The sequence below is a fragment of the Fusarium mangiferae genome, assembly GCF_900044065.1.
Source record: "Fusarium mangiferae strain MRC7560 genome assembly, contig: FMAN_scaffold015, whole genome shotgun sequence".
In the NCBI taxonomy this organism is placed as follows: domain Eukaryota; kingdom Fungi; phylum Ascomycota; class Sordariomycetes; order Hypocreales; family Nectriaceae; genus Fusarium; species Fusarium mangiferae.
The window spans coordinates 829,679-847,833 of NW_024573935.1; the positions used below are offsets into that span (position 1 = coordinate 829,679).

General features: G+C 48.7%; 8 protein-coding genes across 8 annotated transcripts; 4 read left to right on the top strand and 4 right to left on the bottom strand.

The window, feature by feature from the left end:
- Nucleotides 1–969: 969 nt before the first annotated feature.
- Nucleotides 970–2,524, bottom strand: FMAN_12868 (uncharacterized protein; the record flags this gene model as incomplete). Its single annotated transcript, XM_041823360.1, has 6 exons — nt 970–1,004; nt 1,055–1,182; nt 1,232–2,115; nt 2,166–2,281; nt 2,332–2,358; nt 2,446–2,524. 6 exons carry the CDS (start codon nt 2,522–2,524, stop codon nt 970–972), a joined length of 1,269 nt encoding a protein of 422 aa, XP_041688948.1.
- A 1,395-nt stretch (nt 2,525–3,919) lies between these two features.
- Nucleotides 3,920–5,407, top strand: FMAN_12869 (uncharacterized protein; the record flags this gene model as incomplete). Its single annotated transcript, XM_041823361.1, has 1 exon — nt 3,920–5,407. The coding sequence occupies one exon, from the start codon at nt 3,920–3,922 to the stop codon at nt 5,405–5,407; it is 1,488 nt and encodes a 495-aa protein (XP_041688949.1).
- A 575-nt stretch (nt 5,408–5,982) lies between these two features.
- On the bottom strand, nt 5,983–7,521 carry FMAN_12870 (uncharacterized protein; the record flags this gene model as incomplete). Its single annotated transcript, XM_041823362.1, has 1 exon — nt 5,983–7,521. One exon carries the CDS (start codon nt 7,519–7,521, stop codon nt 5,983–5,985), a length of 1,539 nt encoding a protein of 512 aa, XP_041688950.1.
- Nucleotides 7,522–8,946: 1,425 nt separating this feature from the next.
- Nucleotides 8,947–10,083, bottom strand: FMAN_12871 (uncharacterized protein; the record flags this gene model as incomplete). Its single annotated transcript, XM_041823363.1, has 4 exons — nt 8,947–9,154; nt 9,206–9,565; nt 9,619–9,975; nt 10,025–10,083. The coding sequence occupies 4 exons, from the start codon at nt 10,081–10,083 to the stop codon at nt 8,947–8,949; spliced, it is 984 nt and encodes a 327-aa protein (XP_041688951.1).
- Nucleotides 10,084–10,542: 459 nt separating this feature from the next.
- Nucleotides 10,543–11,436, top strand: FMAN_12872 (uncharacterized protein; the record flags this gene model as incomplete). The annotated part of the gene is made up of 1 exon (XM_041823364.1): nt 10,543–11,436. The coding sequence occupies one exon, from the start codon at nt 10,543–10,545 to the stop codon at nt 11,434–11,436; it is 894 nt and encodes a 297-aa protein (XP_041688952.1).
- Nucleotides 11,437–11,772: 336 nt separating this feature from the next.
- On the bottom strand, nt 11,773–13,165 carry FMAN_12873 (putative carnitine transporter; the record flags this gene model as incomplete). The annotated part of the gene is made up of 2 exons (XM_041823365.1): nt 11,773–11,944; nt 11,991–13,165. 2 exons carry the CDS (start codon nt 13,163–13,165, stop codon nt 11,773–11,775), a joined length of 1,347 nt encoding a protein of 448 aa, XP_041688953.1.
- Nucleotides 13,166–14,462: 1,297 nt separating this feature from the next.
- FMAN_12874 (uncharacterized protein) lies at nt 14,463–15,567 on the top strand (the record flags this gene model as incomplete). Its single annotated transcript, XM_041823366.1, has 2 exons — nt 14,463–14,850; nt 14,897–15,567. The coding sequence occupies 2 exons, from the start codon at nt 14,463–14,465 to the stop codon at nt 15,565–15,567; spliced, it is 1,059 nt and encodes a 352-aa protein (XP_041688954.1).
- Nucleotides 15,568–16,055: 488 nt separating this feature from the next.
- Nucleotides 16,056–18,119, top strand: FMAN_12875 (putative cell cycle control protein cwf19; the record flags this gene model as incomplete). Its single annotated transcript, XM_041823368.1, has 1 exon — nt 16,056–18,119. One exon carries the CDS (start codon nt 16,056–16,058, stop codon nt 18,117–18,119), a length of 2,064 nt encoding a protein of 687 aa, XP_041688955.1.
- Between the last annotated feature and the right edge of the window lie 36 nt (nt 18,120–18,155).

An 18,155-nucleotide genomic window follows, 5' to 3' on the forward strand; every position in this document is an offset into this window, starting at 1 on the left:
CTACCATCAAGCCTTTCAGCATCGTTCTTTATCCTTGATCTTCGTCTAGATCCCTAGCATCCAGTGCCGCTTTTCAGTGTATGATTGGTTCCTTTGAGCCTATATGCCCTTCAAAGAATAGCATAGAAATGATGCTATCAGTATAATGACAACTTGAGGCGCAAGAGTACAAAAGCCAGACTTGTGCATAATTCCTGGCGTCCTTAAACAGAACAAAACAAATTCATCAAGCAAAGATGATCTACTAGATTATTAACCGCTATGATAACAGCAATATAAGAAGCTCATATAAATGTCGACCTCGGAATGTTTGCGACTCTATCGGAAGCTTCAAATTGCCGAAAGCCGCCTTTTACCCATATGCCTAACGTTCCTCGACGGGGATGCAGGGCAATGCAGAGCTGTCGCAGCGATCAAGGATTGCAACACCATTGACAGGGAAATGAGCCAATCGTATTATTTAGCTATAAATAAATAACGTTGATAATAGAGTTATAATACAAGGGCTTATAAAACATTTACAAGCTGCCAAGACCGTATCCTGGAACTCGATGATGAAACCGGCCAAGAACTTTCCCATTGGCTGAGCAAGCTATTGTCAATGCGCTCAGCATCAGAGGATCAATGCGCAACTCAAACATCAACAAGCGGAACTTCAGTATCCGGAGTGAGATAAAGATTCTATTCTTTTTTTCTATCGTAGCAGCAGTACTTTCAGAGTCCCAGTATATCATCATAATCATTATGTACCGCTCGCAGTTGTTGATCCATGCACATCAATATATTCGTAAATTTTAAAACCATCCCAATGTTCGTTCCGTAATGAATGAGAGTCCGACGAACACCATCACCATCCTTTCCCCAGTATAGTACAAGTAAAAAAAGAGCCGTTATGAGGATACCATATCCTGAGTCGCGTCTTTTCCGTCGCGTGGTTTCATGTCTATTGTTTTCAAACACTTGTGAAGTCTAAGCGAAAGCACCGACAACAGACATACCAAAGGCTTGGCAGAGTTAGCGAGAGCACGGACGATGAGATGGGGGAGAGACTTACCGCCGAGGCCGATCCAGCAGAGAGCGGCGATCTTGTCCTTCTTCTTCATGAGGTGCTGGGCTTCCTCGGAAAGGAAGTCCTCAACCAGAAGGTTGACCAGAGCAGCGTAGATGAGAAGACCAGAAGAGCTGGGAATTGTTAGAGATGATTGAGAGAAGCGGTATGAGGGAAACTTACATAGAGTTGAAGACTCCAACCATGATTAAACCGAGTGCACTCTCGGGGTCGTAGGAGTTTCGGCTAGCGATTCCGATGGCCTGGCCGATAGGTGCAGTAGAGCCAAACGCCAGGACAAGGAGCCAAGGTCGGAAGCTTCCGCGGGGATAAGGCACAGCAGCGATACGAGCTCCGAGACCGAGGCCCTCAAACATCTGATGGAACATGATGGCAGTAAGAAGGACAACGAGGCCATCAGTCGTCATGGCGATTGTCATTCCGACGAAGACAGAGTGGAAGAGGATACCTCCCTCGAGAAGGGTGATGTTCATCGACATGCGCTTGTAGGTAGCCTGATCAATTGTCTGACCCTCCTCGTCGAAGAAGGACTGGCTGACTTCGGGACTGGGCTTGTCATCAATGACGGCTTGGTTGGAGTACTGAGTTTGCTTGATCATGTCCATCATCTCAGAGCGCTGTCGAACGTATTGCTCGTAAAAGACGACGAACCAAGCAGGCATGGAAGAGTTGCTGTCCTGCTCGTAAGAGTAGGCGTGAGGCTTGTTCTCCTTCTCGTACAGCTCTCGAGCCATTGCCTTCTCGTAGTCAACATCGTCGTAGTCGTCGGAAACGTTGGAGTCGTTGCGAGAGTGAGAATGGTTGAAGTTGGCGGTCTCAGGGAATGGGCGCTGAGGTCGAGGAGGAGGAGGCTGGACGACGGTGACTGTAGTTCCGGTTGGACCGCCGTGAGAGTGGCCGCCTGTCTTTGCGTTGAGGTAGAGCTCGACCATGAAGAGGAGGAACATGGCGGCCATCATGATGACACCGGGCATGGCGGGGTAGATTTCGGTGAAGAGATCGGGAAGACAAGGATCCGTGAGACTGCCGAATGCTGTAGGGAGAAGCTATTGAGGACTGTTAGGTGAGTTTTGACCAGTATCTCGCGGTTACTCACATGAACGAAAGCAGTAGCAATCAAAACTCCAGTACCGAAATGCTTGCAAGCAAAGAAGATCTTGGGAGGCATCTTGAGCCACTTTATCCTCTTTGCAGCGACGGGGAAACCAGCGCCTGAGAAGCATTAGCTATTGACATCTCATATCAGGAAGTAATTGACCTACCGAAAGCAGAAACAGCAAATACAGCGACTGTCGAATTGTTAGATTGCCAAGCAAACACGTCGCTTATCACGGTGGAGTAGTCCACGACAAGCTTTCAGCGCGTGGAGCACTTACAAAGACCTCCGACATGCAAGCCAAGAGGATAATCCTCACCCGTCCCGGCTCCACCACATTGAGGCTTTGCAGAATCCATATTGAATAGAGATTGGAAGAAATAACCGTTTCGTAAGGATCGTATCAAGTTGTATTACCAAAAGGAAGAGAAACCAGTTCCCGTTCGAATCGAAATAAAAACAAGACTAGAAACAAACCAAGGAAGAATAGAAACGAAATTCCAAGGAAAGAAAGAAGAACTGAATCAACACAAGGAAACGTACAAAGGAAATGTATGTCGCCCAGGTACCAGCCTAGAACAGAGAGTGCAGGATAACGAATGAAAGAAAACCCCAGCTTGGCGGGATCTCAGTTCATCTTTATAGTCTTCTTGGCGACGTTATAATAAACTATTTTAAGTTGATGAATACAAATTGAGGCGACTTTTGATGCGAAACGAGCATCGTGTCACGGCACAGTTTCAAGCGTCACTGTTTCACTCAGCTACGGTACTTTTTTTTTCTGCCCTCTGTTGTTCCCCCCATGTCTGGGCGGGAGTACCATGTAGCCGAGACCGTTTTGGTATGGCGTGGCGTCGCGGAGATCTGCGGCTACAGTTAAGCATGTTACGGGAGCAGGGCAGATCTGGTGTCGCAGGTTGGAAATTCTACGACGTCGTATTGCAAATATACCCACCGCAGGGGGCGGAACCTCTAGTTTCCGGCGGTCCCCTTATTTCTTGGCCGTCTCAGTGTCTGTGATGATCATCTGGGGAACGCGTCGTTTATACTGAGATATCGGCACTTGTTATTCTTTTCTGACCAAAACCCCACTGGCAATAGTGTATCATGACCTGGGCATAATGGACTTCTCACTCTTGGCAGTGTGTCACTGCCAACGCGTCCCTCTCCCCCCGCAGACTGAAGCTCTCTTGGCTATCTAGAAATAGAGGAGAGAAAGCTTGGTATTCCAATTAAAGAACACGTTGGTTTCTACTAACGTCTTATCTGATAGATGAGATTTGGGGAGACGCTGATTGATCTGATAAGTTTCTATACTCCAGCCTTTTAAGTTTGACAAGTCTGCGCTCAGATTCTTGGCGTGTTACTCAGCGGAAAAGACTCGTTTCTCGAGACCCTTTTGCTCAGAGGAGACTACTCGCCTATCAATTGTATCAGATAAGGTCTGCTGAGAAGATCCATTGTATCAATTGACTTGCAGAGTCGTATACAGAGAGAGATTGCGACTCTGTAATGACTCGGTCTGGTTTCGGCTTGTACCGTCGGGGAGCACGGGTCTCCTCGTTCACGATCCACAGTTTCTCGTTCACGATGGGTCCTAGAGTGACCCTAGCCAGATGAGCAAATCACCGAATCTAGAGCAAATGCCGTATAGCTTCAGTAAATTTGAGTCTATATAATCTAGAATACGAGGACATTTGCTGTAATCTCTTTCTTTGCCTTCATTCTGTCTTTGTCTTGAAATGAGTGCAAACATGGCCACTTTCGTTGAAACAATCAACATCTTAAGATTCGAGATCATCCCTCGGCTATCCATTCGCGATCAACTCCATCTTTGTCAAACAAGCAAAGATCTCCACACCGCAACTGTTTCAGTTCTCTACCGCGACATCGCCATAACGCACGACGTCGAAGCGCCAGATTCCCCGCCACCTGAGCCCAAAGAGTTGAGACGGCTGGAGAGAATACGCGCGGCTCGCAGAAAGCGACTACCCTGGGGCGTTGGCTTTCTTTTTGCGATATTGAGTCGACCCGCGCTGAGGAGTCATGTTAAGAGCTTGAGATTTCGAATTGAGAATTACGTTCATGACGAGCATTTTCGTCACACTGGGAAATTGAAGCCTTTAATTTTTCACCCAGTGGAGAATGAGGAGGCTCGGCAGATAATTCTTGATGGGATTGATGAATTGAGCTTTTCTGAGACGGAAAAGCTGAACGTGGCATTTGCGGATCGCGACTTTGATCTTATCTTATCGCTCATCATCGCTGCATGTACCGAAGTCCAGAGTCTTACAATCGACCTTGGATACTTTCTATACAGCCATAAATGGCTCCTCGAGCTATTCAAGAACTCGCTTTCACCTCAAAGCAAATCAAGCAATCTCCAGAATGTCACGTACTTCGAAGTCGCCAATCCGCGAGGCTGGTTAGGTTACCAGCAACTTCCAAGAGGAATCCACCCATCATCATTCTATCTTCCAAACGCAAGAACTCTCTCACTCGAAAGTTTCGCCAGTCATCGCAAAGGGGAGAACAGCAAACTGGCGGACACAAATCCTTTCTGGCCTCTTTCGTCTGCACCTCAAGCTACCTTTCTCACTACACTTCATCTGGATCACTGCTCGTCAAACACCCATAACATCACGGCAATGCTTGCCCAGACGCCCAATCTCAAGACTTTGTACTATGCTTGTTATCTTCCCGCTTTTGAATGCGACTTTGACGTTGATGAGCTGAGGAGAGGACTGGAGCTTGTTCGCCATTCCTTGACCAAATTAACGCTCAACTTGACTATTATGGAAAGAGGGCTTATTGATTTCTCTGGTCGTGAGTGGCCGCTAACTCATGGCCGCATTGACGATTTTCGAGGGTTTCTGTCACTGACGGATCTTGAAACTCCTCTCACTTTTCTCCATGGCCATGCAGCCTCAGAGGATTGGCAACCATTAGCCGATCTTCTACCACCCAATCTCTTCTCTCTTACCATCAAAGACGAATTAATGAAAGAGTATTCTACCTTCAAAGATCTCTACACTAAAAGAGCGATCCGAGATATGATGCGGACGTTCCTCAGCTACGGCTCCAGATCATCTACACCTAGTCTACGCCACGTCTACTTTTATCGCTACCCCGCCATCTGGGACTATGAAGACCTCTCCAAAGGCCCTGAGAAGGAATACTACAACGATTGGAAGCCTGTGGATGACGATTACGGCAGTCGATGGGCTTTTGCGGAGAGATAGATCACTTGGCGGAAACAAAATCGCTTGATGATCTGATCTGATCTGTGGAGAATGAAGGTGTTGTTTTGCAGAAGGGGTTTCGGGGGTTTGTTTCACCCGCTTTCGCTAGATTTCTGAAACGCCATGGGTTGCATAAGGGCAAAACAAAAGGACCCCGATTTTGAGACGGCAATTAAGTAATTGTTTGTAGATGGTAATGAGATGGGGAATTTCACATGGGTTGATTGATTGCCGAGCAGAGCATATTTATAGAAATTGATCAAGCGACAGCATGAGTTGCTTCCACTAAAGAATCGTTAGCGCTGCTCGATCCAACTGAGGCCAAGATGTTTGTTAATTTATTAACATGCCATTTGCTTATAATATTTTCGATAACACATTCCTAGATTTGGTGGCCGATGCGGCGTATGCTTTGAGCTGGGGTACAGCCCCATCATCTCATCTCGCGGTTATTCACAGTGGAGGGACCTCTGTTTATGCATTCTGTTGAAGAAATTTTTATTCATTCTTATTTGTCATCAAGTCATCTAAATAGGCCGTAACATCAAAGTTGATTTCGAAGCTTGGTTCCAGACCTAAAGCTCATAAGTCGTCAAGACGGCCGCGTGGTCAGAGAACCACTCATTGTCCTTATGGTTAGGCTCAGGCTTAGGCTCACCAACGACCACGGTATGAGAGTCAGTAACCTTGAGGCCCTTGCCCTTGTGAAGAATAAAGTCAATTCGGTCAAGGGGCTCGGGCTTTCGGTAGCCACCGTTCCAGATGTAGATGGGAGACCAGGTGATGCCCTGCTCCTTGACGGGGTCGGGATGAGCGACACGGAATGAGTCAATGAGGCCCTTCTCCTTGGGGAGAATTGAGGTAGGCCATTGGATGTTGGAGTAACCGCAGTTCTTCTCCTTCAAGCCATCGACATAGTCGAGATGAGAGGGGGCGTTGAAGTCGCCGACAAAGAATACGGGGATATTGTCAGCGTTGTCAAGCTGGCTCTTCATTCCCTCAAGGGTAGCCTTCATTTGAGGAGTGCGACCCGACTGGGCTTCTCGCTGAATGATCTTATCGACAGGCAGATGATCATAGCATGTGTCGTAAGGTCCATAGGGAGTATAACCCAGATGAGCAACGAAGAAGTTGATATGCTGGTTCTTGCCATCGAGAGCAATCTTGACACCACCGGAGCGAGCAGGGCCGCTGATGACACCGTAGTCCTCGACGATGGGATACTTGCTAAGAACACCGACATCACCGCCGCTGGACCAGTGATACCAGCCCAGAGCATCGGCGAGACGAGGGACATGGCGGCCCTGCTGGTCTTCCTGAATACCCACGACATCGGCGCCTGAGGAAGCAAGGAACTTAACCTGCTTGTCGTGGTAGCTAGTAACTCTAGTGCCGCCATTCCACATGTTGAGAGTGAGGACCTTGAGCTCGCTTAGCAGAGCCTTGCCGGAGCCAGCGACGTTGATGGTGAAGACACCGGATGAGGCGGAATCCCTTCCAGTGGCGCGAACGGTGAAGACGGCTTTATCAGCGCTTGAAGTAGGTGTTCCGGAGATGATACCATCAGCGCTGATCTTGATCCAGTCAACATTAGAGCCCTCGCTGGAGAATTTCATGGTGCCGCCTCCACCGCGGACAAGGCCTCTGATGCTATGCGAATAACCATCACCAACACGAGCATTAGGGAGAGAAATGTCAGAAACAATAAACTTCACATCACCATCGAGCTCACGACCCTTGATGATCTGAAGAGGTGGAGCAAGCCACGTATAACCGCCATTCGCCAGAAAGAACGCCGTGTAGTTTCCAGGCTCAAGGCTTCCAAAGTCAAGCTGCACATCGCCCTTGTCATGAGGCGCCCACTTCCACTTGATGGAATTGGACGAGCCCTTCTTCTGGTCCACGGGCCCGCCGCCAGCGCTGTAGTACAGGCCAATCCAGTTGGCGAGGTTGGGGGTTGAAGTCTGGTACTCAAATGTCCATAATGGCTTGTCGGTGTTGAGGGATAAAGAGCCCGATGCATCCGCGGGAGCTGCGGACTCTTGAGCTAGAACTGATGGGCAAAGCAGCCACAGGGCGGAAGCCACTGCGATGAGGGGGGATTGGAATCTCATGGTCAAAGGATGACCGTTGAAAATTCTCTCGTGGAAACGGCGGGAAAAAGACGTGAAGCTCGCTTACGCACGCGGCACAGCACTAGTGGATAAGAAGACAAAGCGGCGTTATCCTCACGGGCAGAGACAAGAAAAAGCAGGGTATTCACAAAGGGCTTTATATGGGAAAATATTCACAACAATAGCAAATGGGAAATATTGATATCGATGCATGCATGGAGTAGGAAAAGAGAGGGAATGACCATGCCAAGTTTCGAAACGAGCCAATGCTTGGTTCCCCTCAAGCCACGCAGTCGAATGACGTGTGAGCAGTCCGTGTTGGTGCTAGGTCGATCGGCGTCGGAGATCCCCACTTGCGGAGACGAGCCACTCTTTTTTCCCGTGTGAGGGTCCAAGGGTCCGCCCCCCGAGAGTCACTAGATCCCTATCGTCCGACATCGTGACTCGGCAAGTGGCATCACGAGAGCTTTTCATTGGGCTGATGATCAGTGGACAGTAGCCTTATCAGATCTGCCGGCTGCCCACTCTAGCTGTAACCCAAAAATTAAGTCTATCCAGTAATACTCCGGGGTTAGGGAACTTTTTGAGATGAGGAGGTCTCACAACGAAACGTTGTGGCTAGAAATGATAACGGTTTTTGCCGCTGACTTGGCCTTTTCGGAGGTGAGACAGTGAGAGATATGTGAGATGGGGCACAAGACATCAGGCGGGGGGATTTATTGGACCTCGCAATAGTTGCAGTGGTGAATGTTACCCAAGAGGTTCAACATGATAGGCTGATATGGTGGTCGCGGGGTCAGATACGATAATCTCTATCTGTTTGGAGGGGGTTGGTAGAATCTGTAGTGTTCTGTTACCCAGAATACTTGCACCACGAACCATGGATGGCTGCATTTGATCGGAACAAAAGGCCCAGCTGTTGAGATAGCGATTGCATAAATCAGGTGGCGAAGTATGATATTTTTAAACCGGTCTTTTGCATCCTGGCCATCACTGGAATTGACTGACTTTACTCGGTATGCCGCGGGTTGATGGCGAGTGAGCTATGATTATGACCTGAGGAATGCATCTCATAAACGAGTTCCCAAAGCCTGAGACGAGATGAATGTAGTCATATTAAAGTTTTGGTCAAGTTTATCGTCGAACATACTCCCCGATAATCGATGTAAGTTGGCATGTAAACATTACAGCTGAGCGACGTGTGCACCGAACATGATCTCTCCCCGATTTTTGAGGAACTGACGTTGCCAAACCACCTGTAGGGAAGACTGGAGGGTACATCTCCCCACGAGAGGATCAGCCACAGATCGCACTCGCTGCTAAATTCAATAACATCTTTCTGGAGGGCATTTGAAATATTCTATAGATATTTTGAATACATAAGAGATAACATGGGCCCTAACCCAGTCACAGTTCTCTAAGGCTCTAAGCTAACCAAGCATCTCTCACAAAGGCAAGTGCCTCATCGGCAAAAGACTCCCATCTCTTCTCGTCAAATTCAAAGCCATGATCCTCACCAGCAACGGGATCGTATCGCACAACAGTCTCTGGTAGCTTCTCAGCCACGAGGTCAACAAACTTCTGAGAGCCGCGGATGGGCACTGTCGAGTCATCATCTCCATGCATGATCCACCTACGCTTGGTCAGTTTTATCGCCATTTTCATATAGTTCAGTGTGCCTTACATATGCTCGGGTAATTTCGCACCAGCTTCAACTCTCTCAAGAGGATGGAAGATCGTCTTGTCAAGACCCTTGTTGTCAAGCATGTGAGATGCGAAAATTCCCCGCTGGCAGGCTGCGACTGCGAAGGGAGTTCTCTCAAAACCAGCTCTTGATTCGGGAACTTTGCGCGTCTTTTCGATCCAAGCTAAAGTATCTTCCATAGATGGGATTTCTTCTAGCGGCATACGTAGTACGGTTGGTTCGTCAGGGAGTGCACCTTGAAGATACAGTCTGTCTTTGGTGTCTAGCAGAGGATACACGACAGCAAGAGAGTGAAAGTCGTCGGGATGAGAGAGAGCAAGCTGAGTTGAGCAGTATCCACTGGTAAGACCATTAGCGATACGCTTTGATGTTTTGTGTTGGAGATGACTTACCCAGCTGATCCTCCGGCAAGAAGGACATGCGAAAAGTCAACAGAGTGACCAGGAGCCTTCTCTTTCAGGATAGCAGGCAAGTTATTCTTGGTCCACTGCCAGCCATCTTCGACATCCTCAAGCACATCATCCAGACCATTCGCAGAAGGCAAAAGTCTGTAGTCGGGGGAGACAATAATGGCGGAGTTTTGGAGTGCAAGCTTATCAACCCACTTAGGGAAGAAAGGGCCGAACAGGCCACTCCCCATGACTAGAAAACCACCATGTATGTGATAGATGATTGGGTGGTGACCTGGCTTGAGGTTCTTGGGGATCAGAATGGCTGTTTTGATATCATGGGATGAGACAGTTTTGAATCTTGCCCTTGTCAGTCACCAATCAAAGCACACTATGATTTGGTACTCACGTCTCTTCAATAATGTTGTAAGACTCAAAGACTGAGTCGTCGTTCCAAGGGATAGACATGATGCTTGACAGTATAGTAGTCAGGGTTCGAGTTTAGTATAGAAGTAGAGGACTGGTTGAAGACTTGAAGTTTTGGGTTGGTGTTTCCATTCTGCGAGACATGATTCAGATATATATAGTTCGCTCAAACTGACGTTGAGCTTAGTATTTCGAAGCGGAATCTTGTGTTCCTTGTGAGTAAGGTCTTACGACCTTCGTTGTCATCTACTTGCATCGCTCGTTAGTAATGCGAGCTCCAAAGTCTCACCGATTCAATTAATAAGGCGGAAGTTGATGCTCCGCCTCTAGTCATCATGCTCCACTTTAACGGAAGACAACCATCCGCTCACTGACATTCCGTGAGCAGCCAGCAAGAGCAGACATCAAGTAAAGATAAAAAGGAAAACCGTATCTTTAAAAATTCAACCAACTCTCAAACACTTATAGTCTTTCAATAATCGACACAATCTTCATTTCAAGATGCATCTCTCCTCTCATACCTGGATGCGGCCCGAGCCTCTTGAGCAGACCCTCCAAAGACTCGTCCGTCTCGGTTACACCAGCATTGAACTAGCCGGCGAACCCGATCAATTCCCCATTGCCTCAACCCGCAACCTTCTTCAAAAATACGACATTAAATGCTGGGGAACCGTCACAGTCATGCACGGCAAGCGAAATCTCCTCGCCTCTGACCCTCAACAACGACGAGATACGATCGAGTACATGAAGCAAGTCGTCAACATGTCCGCTGAGCTCGGCGGTCAGATCACCACCGTCGTTCCCGGAACAGTTGGCACTATTATTCCTTCTTCTACTCCGGAGAATGAGTGGCAGTGGGCGGTCGAGGGCCTTCGTGAAGTTGCTGCTTTTGCGCAGAAGAAGGGTATCAAGATTGGTCTTGAACCGTTGAATAGGTTTGAGACTTACTTCCTCAATCGCTCAAACCAAGCTCTTGCTCTCGCCGATGAGGTTGGATATGGCGTTGGGATTGCCTTTGATCCATTTCATCTCGCACTCGAGGAGAAGAATCTTATTGCAGCCATCCACGCATGCAAGTCGCGTATCGTTGATTTTCACGTGGGCGATAATAACAGACTTGCTCCAGGAGATGGATCATTTGATTGGCCTAGGATTATGAAGGCACTCGCTGAAGCTGGGTACGACGGTGGCTTAGCTGTTGAGTTTATGCCAGCTATCGATCGAACGCCTGTTGGGGATTGTGGCAAGGCTCAGTTGGAGACGGGAGAGGTGGATGTTACGCCTGACCAACTGCAGTTTATTATCGATCACGGGTCAGGGTTGTTGTCTGAGACTTATTACACCGAACTTTTGAGGAGGTCTGCCGAGACGTTGGCACCATATGTTCAGAAATAGACCAATGGATCTGGAAGAAACAGATCAGACATTCATGGAGAATATTCTGTTTCTAATGCGCGCTTTGAAGAAATGATAGCTTTGCGACCGAACTTGGGTATCATCGTATGCTAGTTGCCCTTTTATCTAACCGTCCCAGATGCCGTCTAGTAATTTTGCTTGTAGATATACAGAAATGTTGAATCATGTCGCCAAACCCTACCGTTGTATTCACCGATCTCAGCTTCCTATCCTTGATACTTGCATATTCTTGTGTGACAGTATGCTTTAACCGAATAAAAAGTGCAAAACCTTCTCAAACCAATTTCTGTGAGTTTATTAGCATTTTATCATTCTTCAAAGAGGCAGATATACGTACGCTGGTGGTTTGGATACATAATTTCTCTCGTACTCTTCAATTGGGGCCAAGTTATGCCGTAAATCGATTTCAGTTGGCTTAACAATCTTTGTTTTGTGCGCAATCTTCCATCCGACATAAAATACTGGGAATAGTCCAACTGATGTGTATCTGTGGCTGTTAGCTGTATCCTCATCATATCTACAAAGATACTTACGAGAACAGGAAGCTTGGAATATCCCACATTCCTGGGAGGAAAACAGTATATCCTCCAACAAATACCATGATGAAGGTTGCAACTAAGCCGACGTACGCAGCATGTGGCATAAACCACGCGCGATAAGGCAAGGTCGAGCGGTCGAAACCCTGCACCTTGGTGGCACGGTAAAAGCAAAGGTATGTAAGACAAATGACGGAAAAGTTGATCAGCTGAGAGGCTGTGACCAAAGAGACGAACCAGCTCAGTACAACAGCTGAGCTATTCGAAAGCTGAAGGAAAGATAGTAAAGCGATGAGAAGAACAACAAGGACGCAGTAGATAGGAACACCAGTCTTAGTGCAGATTTTCAGAAACCTCGGTGCTTTTCCTTCAAGCGCAAGGCCGTACAAAGATCTCGTCGCACAAAACACATAGGAGTTGCCGGCGGAAAACGCCGACACCAGAATCATGGCGTTGACAATATGCGGCAGAACCCGTATCCCAAGACGGTCCATGGCGATAACGTATGGCGAAGCAGCGGCTCCGGCCTTGCCATCCCTGAAAGCAGCGATCATGTTTGGGTCATCGTAAGGCACGAGAATGCCCACGCAGAGGGATCCAAGCACGAAGAAGAAGGTGAGCCGGTAAAACACCGTCTTGAAAGCCCGGGGTAGAATCTTGCGAGGGTTTTCGGCTTCTCCAGCTGCCATGGCGACATAATCGGGACCAGCGATGGAGAAGGCTGCTTGGATGAGACAAGCCAGAAAGCCCACGAATTTACCCAAGGCGCCGTCGTAGTAAAGTTCCGCAAATGCGCCAGGAGATTTCCAGTAAGTAAATCCGAACGCATCTTTCTGCGGATTCCCACCAACCATGACGATAAACGTAAAGAAGATGAGGCCAACGATCAAAATGACTTTTCCAATAGCAGCCCAGAACTCGGTCTCGCCAAAATACTGGATCGCCATGAGATTGATGAGTGCATACAGCACAATAATCACAGCGATCGTAGCGCCAACAGGAATCGCATCGGTCCAGAATTGAAGGATAAAGTGGCAAGCTGTGACTTCGAAGGGTACAAGCGCGGCTTCGAAGATGAAGAAATTCCAGCCGGAGGCAAAACCGAGAGCTTCGTCGACGTAGATACCGGCAAATCGGACGAACGGAGACGAGATTGGCGTGTAAGAGACCATTTCGGCGATGCACATTGTGATTGTGAGGACGATGAGACACCAGAAGGAGAAGGCGATGAAAAGACTTCCAGGACCGCCTTGCATTAGACCTTTGCCGATTTGGACCTGAGAATGAGGTTAGCCTTGGATCAATTGTTGCGTTGAGGCTCCGGTCGTAGAGTAAAAGACAGCAGTAAGACATACAAAAAGAACTGTGCCAATGGTTCCTCCAATTCCAATAAGTTGGATATGCCGACCCTTGAGCCTTCTATGCGTTTCATCGCCATAGACAGTCCCAACTCCAAGCTGATCCTCAGTGGTGAGCTGAGGCGCCTCGGATTTAGACTCCTTTTCGGGATCGGGAATAGCAGCCATCCTAGCTGATGTCGCGTGCTCACAGTAAATGCAGCCAAATTGAGAAATGATACTTTTCAGAGAACCTGGTTAAAAAGGATAAATTAGGATTAAAAAAATACCGCAGCCGAGGTTTTTTATTTCGCTGCCTCGTCCCCCTTGTGTAACTTTTTTTTTTGTGCCTTCACCCCATACGGAGTAGGCCGAGGTCTGCGGGGATGATTGGAGCATTATCCTTGCGGGATCAACCCTTAAACAGAGATAGCTTGGGGGGGGGGGCGAACTGGAGATGCGGGTCGGTTCTAGACTTTGACTCGCTGAGACACGTGAAGAGCACAGGGAATTGAATTGAAGAGGATGCGATTGAAAGCTTGGCGGTCTTGGGAGGAGATATGGGGTGATAAGGTCGGATTGCCTGATTCAGTTTAGTGAGGCTGCAGAAAGGGATTTGAGGTCATGGGGTAGAGTTCATACTGAGAGACCCGGCATGTCATTGGGCATAGGTTGTGACTGATATCTTGTGAATCGATCTTGATCAACTCTTGCATCAAAGGGAGTTGATTTGCGCAACACTCCCTTACAAGCTCATCCTTTATGAGCGCCTACCCAGTTTTCCATTATAGTAAAACTGCAGCAATAATCATAAGGCTCACAAAAGTAACCATTATCTACAACTAGAACCCAAGGAACGACTATCTTTCGGCCCGCGGGCACCGGTCTTGATGTTAATTTCATTCAAGTCACCATCAGATCGACTTTAAAGTTGCGGGGTAGACTCTTTATACTGCCTGGTCAACTCATCGATACCACGTAAATTCAGGATAAGCATGCCGACATATTCACCGACGCCCGCGGAGCCCGAGAAACACCAGTTCTCAATCTGTTTATAAATCTCTGTCGATCCACATCAGCGACAAGCATATAGTAAACATTTCTTTGACATTTATAGCGCATAATTGAAACTATGGCATCAGATACGCACATGGTCACCGGAGGTAGTGGCTTTATCGCCATCCATCTCGTCAATCAGCTTCTGCAAGCCGGATATAGCGTGCACACTACCGTACGCGACTTGACCAACACGCGTAAAGTCCAACCGCTACGAAATTTGCAAGAGAAATACCCCGAAAAGCTATACCTATTTGAAGCAGATCTTCTCAAGCCAGGTTCGTTTGAACCTGCCATGACAGGCTGCTCGGTTGTTCATCATGTCGCTTCTCCGTTTTTGATGGCTGAGAAGATCAAGGATGGACAGAAGGACATGGTAGATCCTGCATTGCAAGGAACGCGAAATGTCTTGAACAGCGTGAACAGCACTGAAAGCGTCAAACGGGTGGTTCTCACATCTACTAGTAAGAACTCAATTTCTACAGACCTATAATTATTAACATGTTTCAGTTGGTGCTATCTTCGGAGACTACATCGATGTGAAGAGCATGAAGGACAACATCTTGGCTGAGAGCTATTTCAACGAATCAAGCTCTGTTACCCACAATCCATATCACTATTCCAAAGTCGTCGCCGAGAAAGAAGCCTGGAAAATCCAAAAGGCCCAGTCACGCTGGGACATGGTAGTCATCTGCCCCGGGCTCGTTCTGGGCCCCTCCCTCACACCAGGATCAGATTCTGGAAGTCTTTTCTTGCTCGACGAACTATTCAGCGGACAGCTTTGGTTTGGCGTGCCTGATTTGAGTTTCTGCACCGTTGACGTGAGGGAGGTAGCTACGGCGCATATCAGGGCAGCAGAGACGGAGACTGCGCAGGGGCGATACATCGTCTGTGATAGAGAGATGGTGAGATTTGTGGATATCTCAAATCAGATACGGCCTCAAGCGAAGCGCCGCTGGGCTCTTCCTCGCCATACGCTACCGAATTTACTGATTCGGGTCGTCGGGCCTTTGTTCGGGCTGACGCAGAAGTGGATGCGGGCGAATCTTGGAGTTCGGTTTACGGTTGGCAATGAGCGTGGGATTAAGGAACTTGGGATAGTGTACCGGCCTCTGAGCGAGACGTTGGATGATCACTACAAGTCGTGGCTGGTTCAGAAGGTACCTACGTCAGTGAAATGACGGGATATGGCTTTTGTTTAGCAATGTATCTATGCATACCTAATTAGTGGATTCAATTAATACCCTTGTGTTTTCTGTTTATTCACCTCAGATATTTTGCTGACTGCCTTCGTATGGATTCTCACTCGTGATACCAGCTCGCTGCATTTTGATAAACTGTTACTTGTTGCCATTGTAGATCAGAGCTATCAGCACCTCAAAGGAAAAAACAATAAAAAATAAATAAATAAATAATTAAGATCAAGTCTCACATTACATCTTTAAGAGCTCTGCCAAAGATGAACTGCCAGTATCGCATATAAAAAGAATTTCCTAGCTGAAGTCACTCTAGGGTGCCTTACTTCTGAATCTTTCGTCATGGCCTGAGCTCTAGATGGCCCCACTTTGAGCTTTTCGCTCCTGACGTAACAGCTCAGTCCATCCAACCAATACTTTCTCCATCAACACTCCAATTGTGCTCTATCCACGGCCCTGCATCTTCCTTCAAAATGGACGGCCTAGACGAGTTTGAAAAGTCGCTGGCCGCTGAGAAGGCCGAGAGGGAGCGCGCAGAACGCGACCACGACGAAAAGCGACATCGCAAGCACAGGCATCATCACCGACACGACTCGGAGCGCGAAAGAGACAGAGACAGAGATGGAGGCGGACATAGACATCGCCATCGTCGGAGAGATGACGACGAAGATGACGGTCACCGGAGTAAGCGCTCGCGCCATTCGCGCGACGACCAAGATAGCCACCGATCGCGACGACATGGCGACGACCGGCATCGTAAGACGACAGACCCCAAAGAGGATCTCCCCATTCCCGATGAAGAGAAGCCAGCAAGCCAAGACCCAGTCGATCGATCAAAATCCCTCCAGCGAGACTCTTGGATGACAGCTCCCTCCTCCATCGAGGTTGACTACATCCACCGACCCGACAAGAACAAGTCACCACCCCCAAAACCCGAGCCAAAGCGTGTCGTGTCCAAGCGCGAGATCAACACTCACATCAACGACATCAACGAGGGCAAGTCCATCGATGAACTTGACATTCCCACCGAACCGACTGTAAACTACACTTTCGGCGACGCTGGCTCTTCATGGCGAATGACAAAGCTCAAAGCTGTCTACACAGCAGCTGAAGAAAGCGGTCGTCCAATTGAAGATGTCGCCATGGAACGTTTCGGTGACCTGCGATATTTCGATGACGCGCGGGAAGAGAAGGAAGAGATGGAACGACGCAAGATCTACGGCAAAGACTACAAAGGTCACGACAAGCCAACCGGTGACCTCTACCGTGAGAGGATCAAGAACCAGCGCAAAGATTCACCACCTCCCGAGCCTGAACAGGGCACCATTATTCCTGACACGCGTCCCCAATCAACTCCCGTGATGGACCAATCCGCCCTCAACCGTCTCCGCGCGCAAATGATGAAAGCAAAACTCCGCCGCGCACCGAATGCCGCACAGCTCGAAGAAGAATACAACAAAGCAGCAGCAATGTTCGCTACAGCCCAATCCAACCCCGAAGCCGTCGTTCTTAGCGTAATGGATAATCGACAGCTTGCCGGCACGCGTAACGAAGCCAAAGCCATCACCAATAAACGCGGTCGTGAGCGCGGAAACGTCGAAGAGAACACAGAAATGACAATTGACGACATGGTCCGCGAGGAACGTCGTACAAAGAACCAAGCTGGCGGCGAGGGTCTCCGTCTAGCGGAACGCATCGCAAAGGATGGCAAGTTCGATAACGATTTGGATTACATGGACGAGAACGCCGAGAAGCTCGCCAAGCGCCTGCACAAATCCGACATCAATCTCAAAAACATGGCCGTATCCGAGTTCCAGAAAATGTCCCGCGCTCTCGACAATTGTCCCCTGTGCCATCACGAAGACAAGAACCAACCGCCCCTCGCACCCGTCATCGCCCTCGGAACACGCGCCTTTCTCACCCTCGCGACCGAACCCGAGATCTCCCCCGGCGGCGCCGTCATCGTCCCTCTCGCACACCGCGCGAATCTCTTGGAGTGCGACGACGATGAATGGGAGGAAATACGCAACTTCATGAAGAGCTTGACACGGATGTATCACGAACAAGGTCGCGAGGTCGTATTCTACGAAAACGCAGCGCAGCCCCATCGGCGCATGCACGCAGCCATGGTCGCTGTCCCGATACCCTACGAAGAAGGCGCCACGGCTCCTGCGTACTTCAAAGAGGCGTTCCTGTCATCCGACGAGGAGTGGAGTCAGCATCGCAAGATCATCGACACAGGCGCAAAAGCGCGCGACGGCATGGGCCGTTCCGCATTCAGACGCTCTATCGCGAAGGAGATGCCGTATTTTCACGTGTGGTTTACGCTAGATGGCGGATTGGGCCATGTTGTTGAAGATGCGGGCCGTTGGCCAAAAGGCGATCTTTTCGCGCGTGAAGTCCTGGGGGGCATTGTTGATGCGGAGCCGCATGTTATGAAGAAGCAAGGACGGTGGATGAGGGGCGATCCTAGAGTGGAGGGCTTCAAGAAGGGATGGCGTAAGTTTGATTGGACGAGGATGCTCGCGGAGGGATAATTTAATTTAACTAAAGTAGAAGCGTCGAGGTATCAT